This window comes from Rana temporaria, chromosome 10 (genome assembly GCF_905171775.1).
Source record: "Rana temporaria chromosome 10, aRanTem1.1, whole genome shotgun sequence".
Classification (NCBI taxonomy): Eukaryota; Metazoa; Chordata; class Amphibia; order Anura; family Ranidae; genus Rana; species Rana temporaria.
The window spans coordinates 142,660,212-142,687,581 of record NC_053498.1 but is presented as its reverse complement, the minus strand read 5'-3'; the positions used below and the strand labels follow the sequence as shown (position 1 = coordinate 142,687,581).

The following is a 27,370-nucleotide window of genomic DNA, read 5'->3' as shown; positions in this document are numbered from 1 at the left end:
GAAGTTGTTGAGCGGGGGGGGAACGATCAAAGTTGTTAAGCGGGGGGCCATCACAGTTGCCACGTCACGATCACAGTAGCTGAGCAGGAGGGCTTCCTCCTCAACTGCATGGCTCTTCCTGCTTCCTCCCCCCATGCTGCATGCCTCTTCCTGCTTCCTCCTCCTGGGGCCCCCTATTGGCCAGGGCCCATGGTCTTGAGCCCAGTCAAGTCCAATGGTAAGTCCGGCCCTGTATAAGTCCATCTTTCTAAAACCCAATCACGGCTTTTGGGAATTGGATTGTTATTGAGCCGTGCTTGGGCTTTAGAAATATTTTATTGTTTTGTATGAATAAATATCCCACTTCCCATAAAAATATATAAGCCATATGTTTGGGCTTCTGCATTGGATTGTGGGATACTGGTGGGGTTGAGGGATCTCCAGTTTGGAATGTTGAAGATTACATGCATGGTACATTCTTGTTTGGGGATTGGATTGTGATTGGGTTTTAGAAGTATTTTTAATTTATTGTTTTGTTCAAATAAAGATGGACTAATATGTCCTTTAACGCAGTTGTAGTAGATTGCTCTTAAAGGTCCCACCATGGGGAGTCCTTCTATAGGGTGGGCCATTTATATGGATCCACCCGGGTGGGCCATTTATATGGATACACCTTAATAAAATGGGAATGGTTGGTGAATTTAACTTCCTGTTTGTGGCACATTAGTATATGTAAGGGGGGAAACTTTTCAAGATGGGTGGTGACCATGGCGGCCATTTTGAAGTTGGCTATTTTGAATCCAACTTTTGTTTTTGGTGTATCCATATAAATGGCACACCCTGTATATTGTTAGTAGTACTTTAAGGAATGTTAGCAATTTTGGGTTATACCTCATTACCTAGATCAGTGTTTCCCAACTCCAGACCTCAAGGCGCCCCAACAGTTCATGTTTTCAGGCCTTCCAGTTTTTTGCACAGGTGATTTGATCAGTTTCACTGACTTAGTAATTACCACAGCCATTCCAACTGACCTGTTGTGGGGGCCTTGAGGACTGGAGTTGAGAAACACTGAACTAGATTGATGGTATATTAGTAACACTAATTTCCAAGGAATTATGGACTAACTGTGTTTTGGTGAGTTGATTTCTTGATTTCAAGTCAGGAGGACAGTCCAAATAATTGTGGTACTGGGCCAAATCATTATTGGACCAAGTAGTTACTCAAATCAGAGAAGGGTATAGGAGGATGAAGCTTAAAACAAATATTTAAGGCCAATTTATTTTTTTACATTTTGGATAGGGTGTTTAAAGTTGAGTTGAGAGTTGAGTTGCATCTTGATATAGCACGGTCATTTACCCCGTAGGATCCCGACACGCTTACATACACATACTAGGGTCAATTTAGACAGGATCTGATTAACCTACCAGCATGTCTTTGGAGGTTCTGCCAGGTTTTAATTGCTGGCGAGATCCGCCATTTTAATTGGTCCTGGTGACCATATAGACAGAGAGTAATGGTTAATCCAAAACCTTATGGCTGTCACTGCAACAGGGATAGAGGGAAAATCTTCCAGCGGGGACACCAGTGCTGGTTACAACTGTCTAATGGTAAGGGGAGGTTCCTCTCACTCTGAAGATACGTCCACTCAGTTAATGTATATTCAAGACACAAAAAAAAAAGGATTTGGCTTTAGATACACTATAATTTAATAACAATTTTAGAGATTAAATGGTGCTAAATATTACACTGGTAGGGTAGAGCCCACTTCCTATAAAATATATAAGCCACATGTTTGGACATTGCATTATGGGATACTGCTGGGATTGGGAGGGGACTGATCTCCAGTTTGGAGTTGAAGATTTCATGCATGGTACATTCTTGCTTGGGGATCTTTAACTACAGGTATGTTCGGATAAATCAGGTGTTGCATTTGTGTTACAGTTTTAAATTCCAGATTCATGTCAAGCCGTTGTTGATATTTTCATGATGCTCTCATCTTCCTTGAGGTACGTAACCCTCTGTGTTGTTGTCCAGCAGGGTGGAAAAGCGGAAAGTGACAGACCCTGTGGGGACGATAAAGGACAAGTACTTACGGCCATCCCCTCTCCTCTTTCACCCTCAGGTAAACAGATCTGAAATTTGGTTACAATGTGTGCCTTGACTATAGACCAACTGACCATTAAACATGAACAAAACCATGGGCATTTGGCCTTGTGTTATTGAAGGGAAAAATCTGAATTTGAATTTGCCAATCTGCAAAGATAATGACACTCAGTGCTTCAAATTCATGACTTGACCCATTCATTTTTTTCGTGTCTGTGGTCATCCTCCAATACAACTGATACAAAGACAGAGCTGTGTCGCTCCAGGTGGGAATGGTTGCTCCCTTCCACCTTGTGGGACAGGTCCAGTCCGCAGCCTGAATAATTTCTTGAACCATCCTCCAATACACCCCGATAACTGACAGCACAGCTAGCATACCGCAGAATTAATAAAGCTTTGGTTTCATCTTGGGAGCTGAGCATTGCTTTTCTTTGGACCAGACTTTTTCAGCCATGACTGGTCCAAAAAAGTTCCAATGTTTTTGAATTATCCTATTTGCCTCTCGCTGTTGAGTGGCCTTGGGCGTCTTTTCGTTGACATCGGAGTTAGATACCAATAATGCTTAGTGGTGTTTCTCTTTAAAGTGGAACTCTAGCTTTGCTAATAAAATAAATAAAAAAATCTCCTTTAGTCAATGATAGTCCCAGGGTTGCACTAGGACTCAAACTGGGGGGGGGGGGGCAGCAAAATTATATACTGTTCACAAAAACACATAGGTGAATTTTTTCACACTAAATTACAGAAAGGCTTGTGCAGCAAATAGACCTTCTTTAAAACAAAAGACATGGAGTTGCCCTTTAAGTGGAGCATCCCTTTAATAAGATAACTGCTCTGCAGCAGTGGCATTCTTCTTTTCCTTAGAAGTTTGGGAACTTTTTCCCACCTAACTTCTTCACATAGACCCCTCATTGTTCTGCTTCCCCACCAATGTCTAGTTAATAACTTCCAGTGATTTTTCTCCGAGAAGACTGGATAATGGCAGCGGACCCGCCAGAAACATCCTGTGTTTGTCTGGCTTAGAATAGTGCTGAGATCGACTTGTAAAAGGAGTAGATATGACAAAGCCGTCGACTAATACCAGCAGACAGAGCCTGGGAAGATTCGGGGAGCCCATCATAATCCAGACATGTTAGTGCCATCTATAGGCCGGCTTCAAGGTGACAAGCCATGTCTGCCTGATTAAAGAAACTTAAAAAATATATATATAAATATAGCACCTGATTGGTTGCTAAGCCTAATTTTTCCTTAATTTTTGGATTAGTTTTATTACTTAAATTAGTTCTGCTTTATCTAGCCCTCCTTCACATCAGAGGTTCCCCCATCACATCACAGCCCTCCTTTGCCTCAGTGGTCTCTTATCACTTCAGAGGTTTCCCCATCATATCAGAGGTTCCTCCATGGCATCAGAGGTTCCACATCATGTCACAGCCCCCCTTTTCATTAGGGGTTCCTTGTCACATCAGAGGTTCCCCCATCACTTTAGAGGTTCTTCCATGACATCAGAGGTTCCTCCATGACATCAGAGGTCCCCCATCACATCAGAGGTCCCACCATAACATCAGAGGTTCACCATCACATCAGAGGTTCCCCATCACATCAGAGGTTCCCCATTACATCAGAGGCCCAACATTACATCAGAGGTCCCCCATTACATCAGAGGCCCAACATCACATCAGAGGTCCTCCATTACATCAGAGGTCAAACATCACATCAGAGGTTCCCCATCATATCAGAGGTCCCCCATCACATCAGAGGACCAACATCACATCAGAGGTCCCCCATTACATCAGAGGTCCCACATCACATCAGAGGTTCCCCATCACATCACAGCCCTCCTTTTCATCAGAGGTCCCTTATCACTCCAGAGGTTTCCCCATCATATCAGAGGTTCTCCATGACATCAGAGGTCCCACCTAACATCAGAGGTTCCCCCCATTACACCACAACCTCCCTTTGCATTAGGGGTCCCCTGTAACATCAGAGGTCCTCCCATCACATCAGAGGTCCCACATAACAGCAGAGGTTTCCCCATCACATCACATCCCCCCTTTGCATCAGGGGACCCCTGTCACATCAGAGGTTCCCCCATCACATCAGAGGTCCTTCATCACATCAGAGGTCCAACATCACATCAGAGGTTCTTCATCACATCAGAGGTCCAACATCACGTCAGAGTTCCCCTCATCACAGCCCTCCTTTGTATCAGAGGTCCTCCATCACACCAGAGGTCCTCCCATCACATCAGAGGTCCTCCCATGACATTAGAGGTCCCACATCAAATCAGAGGTTCCCTCGTCACATCAGAGGCTCCCAGTGACATGAGAGGACCCACTCACATCAGAGTCCCCCTATCAATAAGCTCACCCCATCACATCAGAGTCCTCCCTATATATGAGTCCCCCATCACATCAGTGCCTTCTTTACTTCAGACTTTCCATCACATCAAAGGTTCCCTATCACATCAGAAATAGATAGATAGACCGATCGTGTGTGGGCCCCATAGTTTTTTTATCCATCGGTTAAAAAACTAGGAACTTGTTTTAAAATTATCTGATGGTTAAAAAAACGCAAAAAAAAAAACGATCGTCTGTGGGCATGTCCATCGGTTAAAAATCCATGCATGCTCAGAATCAAGTCGACGCATGCTCGGAAGCATTGAACTTCATTTTTCTCAGCACGTCGTTGTGTTTTACGTCACCGACGTTCTGACACGATCGTTTTTTTAACCGATGGTGTGTAGGCGCGACTGATGAAAGTCAGCTTCATCAGATATCTGATGAAAAAATCCATTGGACTGTTTTCATCGGATGAACCGATCGTGTGTACAGGGCATAAGAGGGCAGCATTTCTGCCCGACCTTTCCTACTGCAAAATACATGTTTGTCACCCCCCTGCTGGTGATTGATTGTAAAGGCAGGTGCCCCATATTTTATTTTTACATCTTCCACCCCCTTGGGGTTCTGCGTAGGGCATAAATCCCCCCGACTTAATTCTCTTTTATGTCTAATTACAATATTTGAGTCCAGGACTTGCTGCCAGGTTGCCACAATTTATATTTGGTAATTACAACAGCTTTTTAATAATGATATCTTTAAAAAAAAAACAATGTCTGGGCCGTGTTCGTCCCCTGAGCCCGGTTTAATGTATTGTAAACGTGCAAAAGGTCAGAGCTGGCTGTACAATAGAGCATCTACTATTTGATGTATGGTTTCCTTTGGCTTTCCGCTCGCTCGCTGGCTCCTCGGCTTCTTCCTTGGCCGCTGTTCAAACTGACATTTTTTTTTTTCAGTTTCACCTCGCGGTGATGCAGTTTTGCAAAAAAAAAAAACGAATGGAACGGGTCCCCTACCGTCCCGTCCCGTGTGTAATCCATGGCCAGCTATAGGTCCTGCCTATTCCAATCCCACCAATAGCAATACAAATTAGACCAATGCAATTTATTTCTTTATTTTATAAAGTGCAATTCCAGCCAATAGAAGGCTATTGGCTGGAATTGCACTTTAAAAAAAAAAAAATTGAAGAACTTATTTTTTTTCAAAAGTGCAACTTTTTGGCAGCTAATGTTTTTTTTTTTAAATTGTTAAAAAAAATATTAAATTAAAATTCTACAATAAATAAATAATACAAAAGTTCACATGGTGCAAATAATTATACAGTGTAAAATGAATAAACATGCATAATCAACAATCAACCAAAATAATAATACAGTGAAAAATAAATGAATTGCACATAATCAATGTTCAACCTTATCACTTAAATTCAATACTAAGAGGGAACAGCAGCGCTAAAGTATAAGAGACGTAAATAATGACATTATTGCCTAATTTACACAAATGGTACATAAAATATAAAAAAAAAGTGACATTGGATATATTTGATGTCCATATGTAGCTTTTTTTTTGTATCCTCAAAGAATTTGTGCCGTAAGTTACGGCGGCGTAGTGTAACTTTGGCGGCGTAAGGGCGCGCAATTCAAATGGATGTGATGGGGGCGTGTTTTACGCAAATACGTCTTGACCCGACGTAAATGACATTTTTGTTTTTTTAACTGCGCATGTGCCGTCCGTGGGGGTATCCCACCGCAACAAGCCAATGCTTACGACGTGAACGTCATTCTACGCAAAGCCCTATTCGCGAACGACTTACGCAAACAACGTAACATTTTCAAATTTCGACGCGGGAACGACGGCAATACTTAATATAGGATACGCCTCATATAGCAGGGGTAACTATACGCCGAAAACGACGTAAAAAAATGCGCCGGCCGGACGTACGTTTGTGGATTCGCGTATCTAGCTAATTTGCATACTCAACGCGGAAATCGACGGAAACGCCACCTAGCGGCCAGCGGAAAAATGCACCTTAGATCCGACGGCGTACTAAGACGTACGCCAGTCGGATCTAACACAGCTTCAGGCGTATCTTGTTTTGTGGATACAAAACAAAGATACGCCGGAGCAAAATAGAATTTACGCAGCATATCAATAGATAAGCCAGCGTAACTTCTTTGTGGATCTGGCCCATTGTGCATAATCAATAAAGAATCATATATATATGTCCCGTCCTTCCATCTTTTTTTTTTTCTATCACAGAGACGGGTCCTCCGGAATTTTGCCTTTAGTGTTTCAGGTTCTATTGAGAATTTTTCTAGTTTGATCATTTCAATGTGCTTTATACAGTACATGATTTACATTTACATAATTTGTCCAAAATATAGATGGTTCCTAACTTAGCATTTGTAGTGAGGACTCTATAAATACCCAAAGTAATAACCATCCGGCAATACATACCGGTAACACTGCTGTCTCCAGTAGACAAATGGAGGCTTCAGGGCTTCATTCACTTATGGATTTTGCTTGACTTCATCTAGATGTCGGCCATCGAGACCATGACGGAAAAGCTGGAAAGTTTTGCCAACATGAAGGCCGACACCGGAAGCTCCTTACAGAACCTCCCTCACCATCCATTCAACTTTCGTTCCCCGCCCCCAACGCTGTCAGATTCGATCTTACGGAAAGGAAAAGAACGCTATACCTGCAGGTAATTTCAAAACTTTTGGTTGGCCTCTGGACGGGAACCAACGACCGTTATTGACTTATCCCTTAACCACTTGCCGACCAGCGCACAATGATATTCGTCGACACAATGTCACGGCTGGGCAGATGGGCGTACGGGTATGTCCCCTTTAAGATGCGGCATTGTGGGGCCGCGAGCTCCGTTGAGTCCGACCACAGGTTCCACGGACTCGATGTCCGCAGGGATAGCCGCGATCGTCTCACGGCGAGGATGAACAGGGAAATGCTGATGTAAACAAGGCTTTTCCCCGTTCTTCCTAGTGACAGGACACTGATCACAGCTCCCTGTAATCGGGAGCGGTGATCATTGTCGTAACCAGGGGCGGACTGACAACTCATGGGGCCCCCGGGCAATAGAAGAATATGGGGCCCCCCCGGGCTTACAGATGGCCACCACGCCAGGAGGCAGTGCAGAGGCAGGGCAGCTAAAATCTCGGGTTTTTCACATCAAAAACATGTGGGTTTTGGACATATCAGGGACAGATGTAAAAAAAACACAGATTTTTACATACTGTCCCTGGTTTTATTAAGTCTGTCAACCCTGATGGGGCCCCCTAGTGGCATTGGGGCCTTGGGCAGTGCCCGAGAGCCCCAATAGTCAGTCCGCCCCTGGTCGTGACACACACAGCCCATCGCCCCTACAGTTAGAATCACTCCCTAGGACACATTTAACCCCTTCAGTGCCCCCTACTGGTTAACCCCTTCACTACCAGTGTCAGTTTAACAGTAATCAGTGCATTTTTATAGCACTGATCTCTGTATAAATGACAATGGTCCCAAAGTGGTGTCAAAAGTGTCCGACGTGTCCGCCATAATGTCGCAGTCACGATAAAAATCGCTGTTCGCCGCCATTACCAACGGGAAAAAAAATATTAATAAAAATGGCATAAAACTATCTCCTATTTTGTAGACTCTATAACCTTCGCGCAAACCAATCAATATACGCTTATTGTGTTTTTTTTTACCAAAAATATGTAGAAGAATACGCATCGGCCTAAACTGAGGAAAGAAATATTTTTTTATATATTTTTGGGGGATATTTATTATAGCAAAAAAAATTTTAATATTGCTTCTTTTTCAAAATTGTCGCTCTAATTTTGTTTATAGCGCAAAAAAATAAAAACGGCAGAGGTGATCAAATACCACCAAAAAAAATCTCTATTTGTGGTAAAAAAAGGACGTCAATTTTGTTTGGGAGCCACGTCTCACGACCGCGCAATTGTCAATTAAAGCGACGTAGTGCCGAATCGCAAAAAAACGCTCTGGTGTTTGGCCAGCCAAATGGTCCGGGGCTGAAGTGGTTAAAGGACAAATATAGTGTTCTTTCTGTAGATCTAGAAATCCGATACCAGGGTACAGGTATTTTGCGGGTCTCCACCTATATTTCCAGTGCAGGCATCTGATAAGGAATTGGGGTTTGAATTGAAGGAACTTGGGTTTGGGTTGGGTTGGCGTGTGAAAAATAGACCCACACGAGTCTGTAGTTCAGACATGTGTCAGGAGTCTGGGGGGGGGTGGCTACATAATGATATAGTTTCATGCTTAGAACATGGTGTCACACTCTTCAGGTTAGAGGGGTTATAGAGCAAAAAATGACAATGGCAGAACTGGGGATTGGGAAATGGGCAATGGACATTATAACTGCTTCTGCTCGTGTTCTTCTTTAACTCTGATTTGCGATTGTCTTTAGGTACTGCGGTAAAATCTTTCCACGGTCAGCGAATCTGACGAGACATCTCAGGACCCACACAGGGGAACAACCCTACAGGTAGAGAAAACCAAGAAGAGCAATGCTTTTCAAATTCATGTAGCCCCTGTTTCGAAATGTTTAATTGAAAGTACTGCTAACCTGTTGTGTTATCGATGGTGCCCTCATAATGTATCAACGTGTCTTCTGAGACTCCTTATGTTTTGAAAGTCCAATCATTTACCTTGGGGTGAGTCTTGGTTACGATTAGGCACTTGTTCCTTTGGTGAAGTAAATTGCTTTGACCAGATCGACTATCCAGATAACAGCTGTTCTTTTTCTAATTGGGGGGGTTGGGAAATGAAAGATCTGGTTGGTTTCTGGTTATTGGCAAGATATTGAGATTTTGGTGGAAGAGTGTACTTTTGGTGGAGGAATTGATTTGCCCAAATCAACCATCCAGATGACATGTGTCCTTTTTCTAATGGAGGTTGGAAAAAGAAAGATCTGGTTGGTTTCTGGATTTCTGTTGTTAAGAGGTCCAGTCTCTGTCAATTCTTGAGAACATTGGACAGCTGCTAGCCAGCAAAATCCCATTGGCCTACCAGTTATTGGCAAGATATTGTGATTTTGGTGGAAGAATGTACTTCTGGTGGAGGAATTGATTTGCCCAGATCAACCATCCAGATGATATAGATCCTTTTTCTAATGACCAGATCGACTATCGAGATAATGAAAGATCTGGTTGGGGGGGTTGGGAAATGAAAGATCTAGTTGGTTTCTGGTTATTGGCAAGATATTGTGATTTTGGTGGAAGAATGTACTTCTGGTGGAGGAATTGATTTGCCCAGATCAATCATCCAGATGATATAGATCCTTTTTCTAATGACCAGATCGACTATCCAGATAATGAAAGATCTGGTTGGTTTCTGGTTATTGGCAAGATATTGAGATTTTGGTGGAAGAGTGTACTTTTGGTGGAGGAATTGATTTGCCCAGATCAACCATCCAGATGATATAGATCCTTTTTCTAATGACCAGATCGACTAAGAGCTGTTCTTTTTCTAATGGGGGGTGGAAATTGAAAGAAAACTTCTGGTTGGTTTCTGGTTTTGGTGGAGGAATTGATTTGCCCAGATCAACCATCCAGATGACATGTGAGGTTGGGAAATGAAAGATCTGGTTGATTTCTGGATTTCTGTTGTTAAAGCGGTTGTAAACCCACACACATCAATACTATATTCATAATATTCTGAAAGGCAAATTAAGTATGAATCGAATGACCACTTTGTGTATATATAAATATGTTAGCTTACAGCATATGTTCTTAATAATCCAAACCTTATTTCAGTATATTCGCCAGCGCCATCTTCACTGTGGTCTTTTGCATCTAAATCTGCTTTGTATTTCCGCCCACAGAACGTCCTTCTCTCGATAATCCCACGCATGCGCACTAGTAAAGAGACATTCCAAGCCTTGTTTCCGGTTACTATGGAAACGTATAGAAAATAAATCACAGCGTGCTTCAGAAAGGAGTGACAATACCTCCGGGAGCACGCTGTGTAAGCACATTCCTCAGACACATTCCACGGACTTTAAAACTGGCTGTCTGTCTGCCGTTTGGCTCTCCTGTACCATGTGACGTACAGGTCACATGGTAACCATGACGCTCTTGTGCATGTAGTATAGCAGGATGTCGGGGCTGACGTCTAAAGCAGGAAATGACGCAGCCCCGACATGGACACTGAATCTTTCCGGCCAGGTCTCAGCTGGCCGGAATGAAGGATGACACGGCGCATGCGGGGTATACGTAATGACTCAAGAAAATATCGATAACAGGGACAGGAGGCAGGTACAGAAAAAATGACTCATGGCAATTCATTGTTAAAAAAAAACTACAAAATGATATGCAAAGATGAAATTTTGGGTTTACAACCGCTTTAAGAGGTCCAGTCTTCCTGACTTTTTGAGAACATTTGATAGCCAGCAAAATCAAGCAAGATATTTTGATTTTGGTGGAAGAATTTACTCTTGGTGGATGACTTCATATCGTTTTTCTAATTGGGGGTTAGAAAATGAAAGATCTAGTTGGTTTTTGGATTTCTGTTATTTAGAGGTTCAGTCTTCCTGAATTTTCTAACCCCCAATTAGAAAAAGGGAAAGCTGTTATCTTGATGGTTGATCTGGGCAAATCAATTCCTCCACCAAAAAGTACACTCTTCCACCAAAATCACAATATCCTGCCAGTAACTTGTAGGACAATTTTATTTTGTTGGCTAGCGTCTGCTAGATCAACTATCAAGATAACAGCTTTCCTTTTTTCTAATTGGGGGTTGGAAAATGAAATATCTGATTGGTTTCTGGATTTCTGTTGTTTGAAGGTATAGTCTCTTTGAATTTTTCAGAACATGGACAGTTGCTAGCCAGCAAAATCACATTGGCCTTCCAGTTATTGGCACGATATTGTGATTTTGGTGGAAGAGTGTACTGTTGGTGGAGGAATTGATTTGCCCATATCAATCATACAGATGACAAATATCCTTTTTTTTTAATGGAGGTAGGAAAATGAAAGAAAACTTCTGGTTGGTATCTAGATTTTGGTTGTTTGGAAGTCTAGTCTTCCTGAATTTTTGAGAACATGGACAGTTGATAGCCAGCAAAATCAAATTGTCCTACCAGTTATTGGCAAGATATTGTGATTTTGGTGGAAGAATTTACTCTTGGTGGAGGAATTGATATCCTTATTCTAATTGGGGGTTAGAAAATGAAAGATCTGGTTGGTTTCTGGATTTCTGTTATTTAGAGGTCCAGTCTTCCTGAATTTTGAGAATGCAGAAAAAGCTGCTAGCCAACAAAATCAAATTGTCCTACCAGTTACTGGCAGGATATTGTGATTTTGGTGGAAGAGTGTACCTTTGGTTGAGGAATTGATTTGCCCAGATCAACCATTAAGATAGCAGCTTTCCGTTTTTTCCAATTGTGGGTTCGACAATGAGAGATCTGGTTGGTTTCTGGATTTCTGTTGTTTGGAGGTCCAGTCTTCCCGAATCTGAGAACGTGGACAGCTGCTAGCCAGCTGAACCACATTGGCATACCAGTTGCTGGCAAAATATTGTGACTTTAGTGGAAGAATGTACTGTTGGTGGAGGAATTGCTATGTTTTTTTTTCTATCTGAGGGTTAGAAAATTAAAGATCTGGTTGTTTCTGGATCTCTGCTGTTTAGGCATCCAGTCTTCCTGAATTTTTGAGATCACAGGCAGCTTCTAGCCAGCACATTGTCCTACCAGCTACTGGAAAAATATTGTGATTTTGGTGGAAGAATGTACTTTTGGTGGAGGAATTGATTTGCCCAGATCAACCATCAAGATCAGTGGTCTCCAAACTATGGCCCTCCAGTTGTTCGGGAACTACAATTCCCATCATGCCCAGTCATGTCATTGAATGTCAGAGATTTACAATGTCTCATGGGACATGTAGTTCTGCAAGAGCTGTAGGGCCGTAGTTTGGAGATCCCCGATCTAGATAACAGTTGTCCTTTTTCTAATGGGGGGGTTAGAAAATAAAAGATCTAGTTGGTTTCTGGATTTCTGGTTTAGAGGTCCAGTTTTCCTGAATTTTTGAGATCACGGATAGCTGCTAGACATCAAAATCACATTGTCCTACCAGTTACAGGCAAAATGTTGTGATTTTGGTAGAAGAATGTACTTTTGGTGGAGGAATTGATTTGCCAGATTAACCATCTAGATCAGTGGTCTCCAAAATATGGCCCTCCAGTTGTTCAAAACTGTTGTCCTTTTTTCTAATGGGTGGGGGGGGGGTGTAGAAAATGAAAGATCTGGTTGGTTTCTGGATTTCTGGTTTAGAGGTCCAGTCTTCCTGAATTTTTGAGGACAAGGACAGCTGCTAGCCAGCAAAATCTAATTGCCCTGCCAGTCAAGGCCATCTTAATGCAAGGGCACTCCTGGGCACCGCCCAGGGACCCCAGGTACATGGGGGGGGCCACCATAATCTTGCATTACATCATAACATAATACTTGCCAACTGTTCCAGATTTACTGGGACAGTCTTGTTTTTTACTAAACTGTCCCGATATGATCGTGTCCCGGGAAGTGCCCCAGAGCCTATACTGTGCCCTCCTGATTCCAGTGTTGTGCCCTTCTGACCACCCCTCCATACTGTGCCCTTCTGCATTCCCCCCTGCATTGTGCCCTCCTGATCTCAGTGTTGTGCCCTCCTGATCCCCCCTGTACTGTGCCCTTCTGATCCCAGTGTTGTGCCCTCCTGACCCCCCCCCCTGTACTGTGCCCTTCTGCACTCCCCCTGTACTGTGCCCTTTGTGTTGACTAGCCTTTGATTTATGGAATTTTTTCCTTTTGTAAAATCGATTTTATTGAAAGTACTAATGAATATATGTTTAATTCTATCAACTATTTATACTTTATTTCTTGAAAGTAGGTGTGTAAATTGGGGCAAGCTGGTAGGGGCCCCAGTGCATTGCTTTGCCCAGGGGCCCATGATGCCATTAAGACGGCCCTGCTGACAGTTACTGGTCTGTAGACCGTTCATGAAACTGAAACTACAATTGGAACATTTTCTGAAGGCAACGTGGCCAAAAAATGGATTTAGACAATGTTTACTTATCCCGGAGTTCAGCTTTAATAACTTGGAACAGTTCAAAGGCTTTAGACTTATTAGGTGACACCTCTACACCTCGAGCTGTCCTGATTTTAGGTAGCAAAAATAAAATATCAAGGCCAGGCAGCATTAATTTGTCCGCAACATGATTTTAAGCCGTACGGCAAAAGCCAGCCTGTCAGTTTCATAAAATCCCCGTATGTGTTTCTCACCGTTAATGCAAACAAAACGTGGCGCGGCTCCGAGCGGAGTGAATGATTTGAACAAACTGACGGGAATTAATCATTATCCCCATAGCTTATGTGGCGGAGCAAGTGTGAACTTTGTGTGGGGTACAGAGGACCCCAGCCGCCCCCCTTCCCCCCCTCCCTTATTTAAAGAAAATATCATATTTTTTGGCTGCGTTACCTGCCAAAAAAACGTTCCACGTTGTTGTTCTTCTGCTTTTCATTCTATTTATGTTCCAGTCTGGAGATTTTTTTTACTTTATTTTATGACAAATATATGCCATCTTTTTCATCGCCCCGAGAACGCAAGGCGCAGATGTGGAGCTGACCTCTCTGCGGGGGCCAGGGTCGGCCTTACCGATTACATGTCGTAGTGCAGAATGGGAGGAGGGGGTGGGTACTGATCCAAATGTGGCTTAATAAAGGAAGTCCCATATTTATGCCCCCCCCCCCGTAAAAAAAAATTTACATAAAAAATGTAATGCTTAAAGTGGTCGTTTATCTGCAGCCATCTCTTCTGTAGATCGTTCTAAAAACACAAAGAGGGAAGTATTTCTTCTAAGCTCAGAAGTTTCTTTTAACATGCAGTTTTAGTAAATAACCCCTATTACTATTATTATTATTATTATAATTATTATACAGGATTTATATAGCGCCAACAGTTTGCGCAGCACTTTACAACATCAGGGAAGACAGTACAGTTTCAATACAGGAGGGATCAGAGGGCCCTGCTCCTTAGAGCTTACAATCTAGAAGGGAGGGTGAAGTGGAACAAAGGGTAGTAGATGTGGGGGGTGATCAGATGGACAAAATTAAAATACAGTTGTTAGATGTGGGTAGGATAGGCTTCTCTGAAGAGGAGGGTTTTCAGGGATCCTCTAAAAGCTCATAGAGAAGGAGATAGACGGATAGTTTGGGGTAAGGAGTGCCATAGGCTTGGAGAGGCTCTGGAAAAGTCCTGTAGACGAGCATGGGAGCAGGTGATGAGAGAGCTAGAGAGTAGGAGGTCTTGAGAAGAACGAAGAGAACGATTAGGTTGGTATTTAGAGACTAGGTCAGTGATGTAGCTGGGGGCAGAGTTGTGGATGGCTTTGTAGGTCGTAGTTAGTATTTATATGCTTTTGGGGATGGAGGTCATAGACAGTTTTTTGGTGAAGCTTTTCTGAAAAATTATACTGTTCCAGTATTGATGCAAAGGTTTTGAGTATAGCCTCATATACAAATATAATATCATACCATACCATAATATAGTGCCATCATTGAAATTGATATAGGGAAGCGAAAGCGGGATGGGGATGTGAGGCCAATTGCTGGGTGGGTGTTTGGTCAGCTTCAGCAATTGGCCTCACATCCCCATCCCGCTTTGGCTTCACTGTTCCAGTATTGCATAATAAAGGTCAACTTTAGGTGCTTATCTTGCATACTTCCATGCTCTTTGGCAGATACCATGGCCGAGCTAGCAATCTAGAATGTGATAGTCTCCTCTCCTTTTAACTTTATTGGAGATTCACAAGTTATTCTACAATCTAAACTGCCGTAAATAACGTTTGAGGCAGAGGTGCAACTAGAAAATTCAAGTCCCTGGTGCAAGAAACCATGAAGGGGCCCTCTGACCACCAGGTCCTATCCATCGATCCTGGGGGGGGGGCTTTCCAATGGTCCTGGGGCCCTTAACTGTGATCCCAGGGCCCTCCCTTTCGGGCCCAGGGCACTTCCCACTGACCTCAGGGTCCTTTACTCTGGGGTAGGGCTCTTTATAAGCCGCGGTTCACACTGCTGCATCTGATCATTGCAACTCAAGTCCCAAGGTGCAAAAGTCACAAGAAAATCCCAAGCAATTCACACAACAATGGGATTTCAGCAGTGTGAACCAAGCCTTATGGTCCCACAGTGGGGTACTTTGACATGTTCTGCAGTAGACCCCCTTCCTGCTGTCTTGGCCCCCAAACAGTGGCGGAACAGCGGGGTCCAATTGCAAATGTGACCTTTGGAATCCTGGTAGTTCCATCACTGGTTTTAGTGTTATAAGTGTTAAAAGAGGTGGAATCTTGTAGTACCAGAACCTGGACTTAAAGTGGAAGTAAACCCTCCTATCGTTTTCTGCCAAGGAAGCGGCCATCTTGTCCTCTGTTTAATCTGCAAATGCCATGATGCTGTACATGTGACCTGTTATGAAACCAGCCATTGGATGGTTTGGCAGTTTGGTTGAGAGCACAAACAAATGTGACAGCTAGCATTTCCGGCATGCCGGGAATGTTAACTGTTTTTGTAACTTTCAAATTGAAGGGTTTACTTCCACTTTAAGTAAGGTAGGGCTTAACGTCACCCATCCAAAAATCTGTAGACCTTAACAAAAAGGACATACTTTCCTTATCCACCTCCTTTACGCTACATTGCTTTCTCAAAAGCTACATGCGCACAGTAAGGCTGGTCAAAGAATAAGGTTTTTGTTTTTTGTTTTTTACAACCAGGTTGTTGGAGGTATTATTAGCGGTAACTATTGAACTTTAAAAAACAGCAGCAATCCATTCTGTTACTTTTTTGACATCTTCTCTAAATCCATTTTCTTCTTTATGCCTTCAGATGTAAATATTGTGACCGGTCTTTTAGCATCTCCTCCAATCTTCAAAGGCATGTACGGAACATACACAACAAAGAGAAACCGTTCAAATGCCACCTGTGTAATAGATGTTTCGGCCAGCAGACCAATCTGGATCGACACCTTAAGAAACACGAACATGAAAATGTTCCAGGTATTTGATAAAAATCAGACAACTCTACGTAACGTACTTTGTACCTTTTGGTGAAGATGTTGGTATTCTAGTATTGGCAGAATGTTAAGCTCTTAGAAGACCTGCAGGTTTGGTGATATCAGGAGATGGTTTCAGTGTCAGTAGCAGTTTTTCTCAACTATTTTATCCCAGGGAACCCTTGAAAGACTTTCGGGGTCTTGGGGAACCCATGCTAAAATGAATACATTTGTAATAAGTGGGGGAAAATGCCCCTTTTATCGGTGTCTAGTTGGAATAATGCCCCCTTACACTGGTCATCAGTGGAGAAAATGTCTCTTTAATTGGTGGCTAGTTGGAAGAATGCCCCCTTACATTGGTCATCAGTGGAGAAAATGTCTCTTTCATTGGTGGCCAGTTGGAAGAATGCCCCCCTACATTGGTCATCAGTGGAGAAAATGTCTCTTTCATTGGTGTCTAGTTGGAAGAATGCCCCCTTACACTGGTCATCAGTGGAGAAAATGTCTCTTTCATTGGTGTTTTGTTGGAAGAATGCCCCCTTACATTGGACATCGGTGGAGAAAATGTCACTTTCATTGGTGTCTAGTTGGAAGAATGCCCCCTTACATTGGTCATCAGTGAAGAAAATGTCCCTTTTATTGGTGTCTAGTTGGAAGAATGCCCCCTTACATTGGTCATCAGTGAAGAAAATGTCTCTTTCATTGGTGGCTAGTTGGAAGAATGCCCCCTTACATTGGTCATCAGTGGAGAAAATGTCTCTTTCATTGGTGGCTAGTTTGAAGAATGCCCTCTTACATTGGTCATCAGTGGAGAAAAAGTCTCTTTCATTGGTGGCTAGTTGGAGGAATGCCCCCTTACATTGGTCATCAGTGGAGAAAAAGTCTCTTTCATTGGTGGCTAGTTGGAAGAATGCCCCCTTACATTGGTCATCAGTGGAGAAAAAGTCTCTTTCATTGGTGGCTAGTTGGAAGAATGCCCCCTTACATTGGTCATCAGTGGAGAAAATATCTCTTTCATTGGTAGCTAGTTGGAAGAATGCCCCCTTACATTGGTCATCAGTGGAGAAAAAGTCTCTTTCATTGGTGGCTAGTTGGAAGAATGCCCCCTTACATTGGTCATCAGTGGAGAAAATATATCTTTCATTGGTGGCTAGTTGTATGAATACCCCCTTAAATTGGTGATCAGTGGAGAAAATACCCCCTTTTATCAGTGTCTAGTTTAAATAATGTACCCCTACATTGGTGGTCATTGAAGAAAATGTCCCTTTCATTGTGGATAGTGGGAATAATGCCCCCTTTTACATTGGTGGTCATTGGAGAAAATGCCCCATTAATTGGTGGCTAGTTGGAATAATGCCCCCCTTGCATTGGTGATCAGTGGAGAAAATGCCTCTTTCATTGGTATCTATTTGGAATAATGCCCCCTTATATTGGTGGTCATTGGAGAAAGTGCCTCTTTCATTGGTGGCTAGGTAGAAGAATGCCACCTTACAACAGTGGTCAGAATGCTACCCTTACAGTCAGCTGAAAATATTATTGGGGTCATGTAGATGGCTCTGCCAAGTGGCATTGGTTCTGGAAGTATGAATCCACCATCAAATGGGAGGTCAATCAACCGCAGCTCAAGGAACCCCTACCAACCTCAGGAGGATACTGAAATCCTAGCTCCATGAAACCCTGACTGAGAATTGCTTTCTGCGACTTATTGGGCAACCCATTGAGGTTCTGTACTAAATTAAAAAGGTTAAGAACCCCGTGACTAGAGGAACTGTTTTTCTCAAGTTTTTTTTTTTTTTTTTTGCGCTTAGCATGTCTGTAATGACTCTTAAAAAAATTTAAAAAATGGAACGTACAGTGGACGGGATGTGAGGCTTAATGACTTGTGACTTTTCTAAACTTTTCCCTAAATTTGTATTCCCGTCTAGTGAGTCAGCACTCGGGAGTTATGGGAAACCACCACGGAAACAGCGCCTCCTCCCCCAATTCCGAATCCGAAAACCATGCACTTCTAGACGAGAAAGAAGATTCCTATTTCTCGGAAATTCGAAACTTTATTGCAAATAGCGATTTAAACCAAGCTTCGAGTCTAGCAGAAAAAAGGTAAAAAAAAAAAGTTAACATATAAAAGTTTTTTTTTTATTATTTCTTCTTCTTGTAAAAGTCACATCTGTTACGAGATACCGCCTTGGTGCGCGGCATTAACCTCATTTCCTCAGTGATCCGCAGATATTTTGGCACGGCAAAACCGTGAATAAATAATGAGACGCTATGAGAAAATTGTATTATGTCACTGTATCTCGTTCGGGATGGGGGTTGGGTGGAGGGGGGGGTGATTGTGCTAAATCAGGCAATGTGTTCTCTAATAGGAAATATGATGTGCACCGATGATAAGTTCAATGAAAGCGGGCCCCCGCTGCTCCGAGCCAGCTGTGTCACGGTAGGTTGCCAGTTCTTTGCCGACGTTTCTTTGGGCTGGAGCTTGGTAGACGGACCACCAGGTGCAACCCATAAATCAAATATTGGGACTTCCCTTATAGAGAGGAGAGCCGTGTTATTAATGTTCTGATGGTCTCAATTAAAAGGCGTTTTCCTACCTTCGAATAACTTTAATCTATTGGCACAGACCCCCCCCCCTACCCTCCTGCTAACGGACTGCCGAGGACCCATAGGGCAACAATAACACCAAAACTATGCACATAAAAAGAAAAACTGCAATAGGATAAGTCATAACATTACTCACGTTCAGAGGGGCCGTGCCAAGAAATGACACAAGATGGGTCCTAGTGGATAGAGCAAGGCCGTAGCTTTATTTTAGGACTGGTAACAAAGCCAGTAATAAAAAAAAAAGCCAAAAAAAACCTGTAAAGTATATCTAAACCCAAAAACAAAAAGTATAATCTATTGTAGCTTATCAGGCCTTAAAGTGGAGTTCCAACCAAAAGGGGATCTTCTGCTTATTCGTCACCTCCACTACATCTGGCACCTTTCAGGGGGGGGGGGCTGTTTTTGACAGGTCCCCTTCTCCACTTCCGTCGGACCTTGCCGCGGAGAGGTACGTCAGAACTAGCCTGGCCCCATGCTCCTTCATCTGCTGCCGGACCAATAGGAATGTAGGGACCCCGGCTGTGAAGCCAAAAGGCTGCAGCGCCGGGTTCCCTTACCGGCAATGGCGGCGGCTGCACCCAACAGCCGATTTGAAAACCAGCTGCGGTGCCGAAGTCGGACAGGTAAGTGTCCATGTACTAAAAGTCAGCAGCCTTGCATATGTTGTTCCTTGTGGACTTAATTTGAGGTTTGGACCCAAAGAACCAAAGAATATTTCTGGGTCCCCTCTGTGGCAGTGCTGAGGCCCCATCAGGGGCAGTCAGTGATTAACAAGCGTTTATTGTTCAGCATTTTAACTTTTATATAAAAAAGTCAGCAGCTGCACTATTTGTAGCTGTCGATTTTAATTTTTTCCGTGGGGTGGGCGGACCTGCACTTTAAAAGAGAAGTACAGCAAAACATAAAAATCATACTTACCTAGGTGGATGTAGCATCGGTCCCCTGCCGGCTCTAACACTGAGAGCTCCCTGAGTAGAGAGATGGTGACTTCATCCCAAAGGTGTTCTATCGGGTTGAGGTCAGAACACTGTGCAGGCAAGTCAAGTTCCTCCACCCCAAACTCGCTCATTTATGTCTTTATGGGCCTTGCTTTGTACACTGGTGAACTTGACTGGACTTGCCCCACAAACCGCTGAGAGGCTGAGTTGCCCGCTCCCGCCCCCTTTACAGACCTATCGGGTTGAGGTCAGGACTGTCTGGGCTGTAAAGGGGGCGGGAGTGGCCAGCTCAGCTTCTCATTGGCTCGTAGTGCCAGTCCATTCAAGTTCACCTGTGCACAAAGCAAGGCCCATAAAGACATGGATGAGGGAGTTTCGGGTGGAGGAACTTGACTGGCCAAATCATTTGGTGGAGGGGGGATTATGGTGTAGTGTTGTTTTTCAGGGGTTGGGCTTGACCCCTTAGTTCCAGTGAAGGGAACTCTTAAGGTGTCAGCATACCAAGACATTTTGGACAATTTGATGCTCCCAACTTTGTGGGGACAGTTTGGAGATGGCCCCTTCCTGTTCCAACATGACTGCCTACTAGTGCACAAAGACATGGATGAGCGAGTTTGGAGTGGAGGAACTTGACTGGACTGCAACCCGATAGAGTCCTGACCTCAACCCGATAGAACGCTTTTGAGATGAATTAGAGCAGAGACAGCAAGCCAGGTCTTCTCGTCCAACATCAGTGCCTGACCTCACAAATGCGCTTCTGGAAGAATGGTCAAACATTCCCATAGACACCCTCCTAAACCTTGTGGACGGCCTTCCCAGAAGAGGTGAAGCTGTTATAGCGGCAAAGGGCAGGGCCAACTCAATACTGAACACTACGGACTAAGACTGGGATCCCATTAAAGTTCACGTGCGTGTAAAGGCAGGTGTCCCAATACTTTTGGCAATATAGTGTATCTGGTTCATGAAGTTAGTAAAGTAAAACATGCCAAAGTAGTTGGGGAACAAACACTTATAAATCTTCCAGTCCTGTTTATGAATACGGAAGGAGCCCCCGTGCGTTTTATGCACATGAACCATAAAGTAACCTTGGATGGACAATACCTAGCAGTAATAAAAGCGGTGCAGGAAATCCCAGCAGAAGCAGGCACAGCTAATCAATGGCAGATGCTTTTTGACAGCCACTAATGGCGAGCCGGTTTGAAAGGCCGCGTTAATCTCGTGTTTGATCTTCAGTTGCCTCCAACAGGTGAATTTATTGCATAAATCGTCTCTATGATACAGATGGCGGCAACAGATTCCACTGCCATACATTTTTCTGGTTGCAAACATCACACATGGGAAGACATAAAAACGTACTTTCCAACATACTAGTAAACTCTATAAAACACAAATCAAGCCTCAGGCTTGTCAAAAAAAAAAAAAGAAAAGAAAAGGACAACATTTGGTGATAGCACTGCCTTGAATGTCCACTATGATGTCATATTTTGGATCATGTGATGCTGCCCACCAATCCCCTTTGTCCCCATTAGTGGTGCCACTCTTAGCAGATCTTGTTGTGTCCTTTGCCAATAGAGGTAGTAAAAAATAAATAAAAACCCAGCACAGCTAGAATGATATTTAGCTCTCCTGTTAATAAATAAGCACCTCCAATGGTGAGGATCCTCCCCATAGAGAGCTGCTAATGAAGTACACCTCAAATTCCACCTTCCGAGTCATTACTCAGAACGTGGAATTACATTACTCAGAGCCTCCTATTCCTCCGCCGATCAATAGCACAGCGGGCGGGGACAACGTGCTTCTATTAGCCAGATAGCAGACACCTATATCCCAATGTAAAGGAATGCAATATGCTATTCCTCCCCCAGGGGGGTGTGCGAGCCGAGCCCATTCCACAAATGTCACACCATTTCACCCTGCACTACGCCCCCTACAGGCACCAAGTATGGTGACTTCATGGAATTTAAAGACAGTTCCATGTACAACCACTTTTCTCAATGCTCCTTATCTATCTATCTGTCTTTCTTTCTTTCTTCATATTAATCTTCCTTCTTTCCTTCTTTTTAATATTTGTTTATTCTTTTCTATCTTCGAGATCTCTATTTAATTTGCCTCCTTCCTTCCTTTTTTCTTCTATATGGATCTATTCATCTATCTATCTTATCTATCTATCTATCTATCTATCTATCTATCTATCTATCTATCTATCTATCATCTAGATCCTTCTTTCTTTCCTTTCTTTTATCTCTTTCTTTTCTCTTCACTTCCCTTCCCACTTCGCCTTCCCCTCTCCCCTCCTTCCTTCCTTCCTTCCTTTCTTTCTTTCATTATTTTATTTCCCTTCTTCCTTTCTTTCTTCTATCTAGACCAATCTATCTATCTATCTATCTATCTATCTATCTATCTATCTATCTATCTATCTATCGGATCCTTCTTTTCTTTCCTTTCCTTCATCACTTTCTTTCTTCTATCTGAATCTTTCTTATCTATCTTTCTTTCTGTTCATATTCATCTTTCTTCATTCTATCTTTCTTTTTAATATTTATTTCTGTTCTTTTTATTTTCTATCATCTATCTTCTAGATCCATATTTCTTTCCTTTCCTTTAACTTTTTCTCTTCTCTTCTCTTCTTTTTCCCCTTTTTCTTCTCTTCTCCTCTCCTCTCTTACCTTAATTATTTTATTCCCCTCCTCTCTTTCTTTCTTTCTTTCTATCTATCTATCTATCTATCTATCTATCTATCTATCTATCTATCTATCTATCTATCTATCTATCTATCTATCTATCTATCTATCTATCTATCTATCTATCTATCTATCTATCTATCTCTATCTTTGAGATCCTTCTTTCTTTCCTTTCCTTCTTCTCTTTCTTTCTTCTATCTGGATCTTTCTTCTGTTTTCTTTCTTTCTGTTCTGGCTTTTAAAGTTGCCCCTGCTATATGAGGCGCAGCCAATGTTAAGTATGGCCGTCGTTCCCGCGTCGAAATTTAAAAAAGTTACGTCGTTTGCGTAAGTCGTCCGTGAATGGGGCTGGACGTCATTTACGTTCACGTCGAAACCAATGACGTCCTTGCGGCGTACTTTGGAGCAATGCACACTGAAAAACCGTCAATCACGTTGGGTCACAGTAGTTTCGCATAAAACACGCCCCCCCTGATCCAAATTTGAATTAGGCGGGCTTACGCCGGCCGATTTACGCTACGCCGCCGCAACTTACGGAGCAAGTGCTTTGAGAATACAGCACTTGCCCGTGTAAGTTTCGGAGGCGTAACGTAAATCAGATACGTTACGCCAGCACAATTTTACGCGGCTCTACGTGAATCTGCCCCATTGTTCATACTTCACAATAAAAAGATAGGCATCCTTGACTTTTTTTTTTTTGTGAACTGTTGCCCTTTGTTCTTGTGTTTTGCATTCGGCACTGGTGTTGGGAATTAACTCTTCTTGGCCGAACAAGAAATCTTGTTATAAAAAAAAAAAAACACACACTTTCAGCATTAATATCTAAATAAGAAAGATTTAGTGAGTGTGAAGGATGGAAATGTCTGTGTGTGTGGAGCGGGGCCTGAGCTAGACCATCATTAGGCTGAAATTAAGTGGCTGGTATATTAAAAGGAGAGCGTGGCATTAATCATTCTAATAAGACAAGGGCTCCCTTTTTTTTTTTCAAAACTCAATCATGCTTTCAGGAGACGCGGCTCTGCTCTCTGGATCTCCTTCTCCCATCTGGGACTACGAGGCGGCAGTTGTTTATGTAGAAATGTGAAGGTGTAGGAGGTTTTCATCACTGTTCTTAAACTTGTGCCGTAGAGCTGATTTCCCAGGCTGTTGGGTTAAATGGACTATTAGCATTCAGGTTTTTTTTTTGTTTTTTTTCTACTGGAGATCATTCATCAATACATTGAGTTCTTGTCAACGGCCAACTGCCATTTTTTGCTATTTTAACCACTTAAGACCTTGACCTTTAGGCAGCTAAAGGACCCGCGCAGTTTTGGCAATTCGGCACTGCGTCGTTTTAACTGACAATTGCGCAGTCCTGCGACGTGGCTCCCAAAAAAAAATGGCGTCCTTTTTTTTTCACAAATAGAGCTTTCTTTTGGTGGTATTTGATCACCTCTTCGGTTTTTATTTTTTGCGCTATAAACAAAAATAGAGCAACAATTTGGAAAAAAATTCAATATTTTTTACTTTTTGCTATAATAAATATCCCCAAAAAAAAGATATAAAACATATTTTTTTCCTCAGTTTAGGCCGATACGTATTCTTCTACCTATTTTTGGTAAAAAAAAATCGCAATAAGCGTTTATCGGTTGGTTTGCACTAAATTTATAGCGCTTACAAAATAGGGGATAGTTTTATTGCATTTTTATTATATATATTTTTTTTACTACTAATGGCGGGGATCAGCGATTTTTTTCATGACTGCGACATTATGGCGGACACATCGGCCAATTTTGACACATTTTTGGGACCATTGTCATTTTCACAGCAAAAAATGCATTTAAAATGCATTGTTTACTGTGAAAATGACAATTGCAGTTTGGGAGTTAACCACAAGGGGGCGCTGAAGGGGTTATGTGTGACCTCATTTGTGTTTCTAACTGTAGGGGGGTGTGGCTGTAGGTGTGACGTCATCGATTGTGTTTCCCTATAAAAAGGAACACACGATCAATGACGGCGCCACAGTGAAGAACGGGGAAGCTGTGTTTACACACAGCTCTCCCCATTCTTCAGCTCCGGGGACCGATCACGGGACTCCAGCGGCGATCGGGTCCGCGGGTCCCGCGGTCACGGAGCTTCGGACCGGGTCGCGACCCACGGCTGGGCACTTAAAGAGGACGTACATGTACGTGCTTGTGCCCAGCCGTGCCATTCTGCCGACCTAAATGTGCAGGAGGCGGTCCTTAAGTGGTTAAATTGTTGTTTATGTTGCCAGTGAGGTTTTGTGTTATGTCGCGTACATACGACCGTTTGTAGGCTCCATCTGAATTTTTTGAAAGCTGGTTCTCAAATTTTCCGACAAGAAAAGTTCTTGGAGGAAATTCCCATTGGCTGTATGCAATTCCGACGCACCAAAAACCACGCATGCTCAGAATCAAGTCGACACATGCTCGGAAGCATCGAACTTCATTTTTCTCGGCTCGTCGTAGTGTTGTTCTACATCACCGCGTTCTTGACGGTTGGAATTTGGTGTGACCGTGTGTATGCAACACAAGTTTGAGCCAACATTCCGTCGGATTTTCCAATCGTGTGTACGCGGCATTAGGGCTAGTTTGCTTCAAAACAAGGCTTCGGACAGGTTTTGTTAAAGCTCTCTGAATGTCACTAAATAAAATGGTTAGCTTACAGTCCTGTACGATTGCTTGTCTTTGGGATGTATCTAATGATAGTAATAGTTTCTATATGGTTTTTAAATTGTATTTGACAAAATGTAATTTTATTAACTTATATGTTTTGTTGGATCATACATAAGTGGCACCAGGGGGATATGTAAAGTCCCGGAGCCTCTTTTACCAAAGTGGACTATGGTAGGTCAGTGGACTATGGTAGGTCAGTGAACCAGTGGACCATGGTAGGTCAGTGGACCATTGTAGGTCAGTGGACTATGGTAGATCAGTGGACTATGGTAGGTCAGTGGACCATGGTAGGTCAGTGAACAATGGTAGGTCAGTGGAACATGGTAGGTCAGTGGACTATGGTAGGTCAGTGGACCATGGTAGGTCAGTGGACCATGGTAGGTCAGTGAACAATGGTAGGTCAGTGGAACATGGTAGGTCAGTGGACTATGGTAGGTCAGTGGACTATGGTAGGTCAGTGGACCATGGTAGGTCAGTGGACTATGGTAGGTCAGTGGACCATGGTAGGTCAGTGGACTATGGTAGGTCAGTGGACTATGGTAGGTTGCATGGGGAAGGTGGGTGGGTGTTGAGAGGGGGAAAGGAATAGTGATGGGTGCGCCTGAGTTTTTTAACCTTTCCACATTCTATTCAGTACTATAAAAAGATCACTTTGGCTGGCATTCTGCTTATAAAGTAATTATAAACCCATTTGATACTCAAATAGTACATATATTTAAATAAATCTACTCTATATCTGAGAGAGGAAAGATTTGGAAGCACGGATACCTTTGTAGTCAAAGGACAAACTTGCCCCTCCAAGTAGGTTGCAATTGCAAGCTGTATTTTCAAACACTATAAACTTATACAAAAAAAAAGATACAAAAGAAAACAAAATACAGAATACAAAAATTTAAAAAATAACACAACATACACCAGAATTATTCATTGGGGGGAGCTAATGAACAAAAGCCATAACGAAAGACTCTGCAGTGCATTTAACAGGTTATTCCCCAATGAATCTCATTAGCGAGCTGAGTAAACAAATGGGAAAGGGGGGTATGGAGGGGGGAGGTGGTGTAGTTCAGTTTGAATTCCCACACATACTGTGGCCAGGACAGTTCGCAATAGAGGCTATCAAAATGACGTTTGTTTTCTGTCTGTCTGGCCCGGGTGATAAATGGCATTCGGAGATGCTGACAGGCCCAGGCCATGTAATCGCCATTCCAATTTTTTTGTAGCTGCCATTGTTTATTCAAGCTAGCAGATGGGGAATTTTAACCGCTTGAGGACTGGCGAGATGGAAAATGAGCTTATTGAATAATTGCCGCCATTAGCAGGAGCCCCTTTCTCCATAATATGCTTCTCATGACGATACTGATCGCCGATCTGGAGGGGGGGGGGGGGTCACAGATTAAATGTACTTTATCAGAAAAGGTCTTGTTTTAAACACTTATTACTAGACATGTGCATTCGTTTTCGCCGAAATGCATTTTCGTCCGAATTTTGGGGATTTTCACATTCGTTTTAACAAGAATCCGAAATCCAAAAGATCCGACATAAAAAATGCTTTATTTTCGTTTTCATTGCGACAACAGTTCGATATAGATAGAAGATTCGACATGGCGGTGACAATAGCGATCTGTGTCTATGGAACCTGCGGTTGAATGTGCTCTATTAGTCCGAGATTATTCGACATTGAGAGAAAAGATTCGACATTATAGAGACATGAAGATTCGACATAGAGAGAAAAGAGTCAACATTATAGAGACATAAAGATTCGACATAGAGAGAAAAGATTCGACATTGAGAGAAAAGATTCGACATTATAGAGACATGAAGATTCGACATAGAGAGAAAAGAGTCAACATTATAGAGACATAAAGATTCGACATAGAGAGAAAAGATTCGACATTATAGAGACATAAAGATTCGACATAGAGAGAAAAGATTCGACATTATAGAGACATAAAGATTCGACATAGAGAGAAAAGATTCGACATAGGGAGAAAAGATTCGACATTATAGAGACATAAA

The 27,370-nt window shown here is 42.7% G+C and overlaps 1 protein-coding gene across 1 annotated transcript in view; it reads left to right on the top strand.

The window, feature by feature from the left end:
- PRDM16 (PR/SET domain 16) overlaps positions 1 to 27,370 on the top strand; it is a 102,707-nt gene that overhangs the window by 55,405 nt on the left and 19,932 nt on the right. Inside the window, exons 8-12 of the mRNA XM_040326456.1 lie at positions 2,014 to 2,101; positions 6,953 to 7,122; positions 8,848 to 8,925; positions 16,291 to 16,460; positions 18,382 to 18,556. Coding sequence (XP_040182390.1) covers positions 2,014 to 2,101; positions 6,953 to 7,122; positions 8,848 to 8,925; positions 16,291 to 16,460; positions 18,382 to 18,556 — 681 coding nt within the window. The remainder of the gene's footprint in view (positions 1 to 2,013; positions 2,102 to 6,952; positions 7,123 to 8,847; positions 8,926 to 16,290; positions 16,461 to 18,381; positions 18,557 to 27,370) is intronic.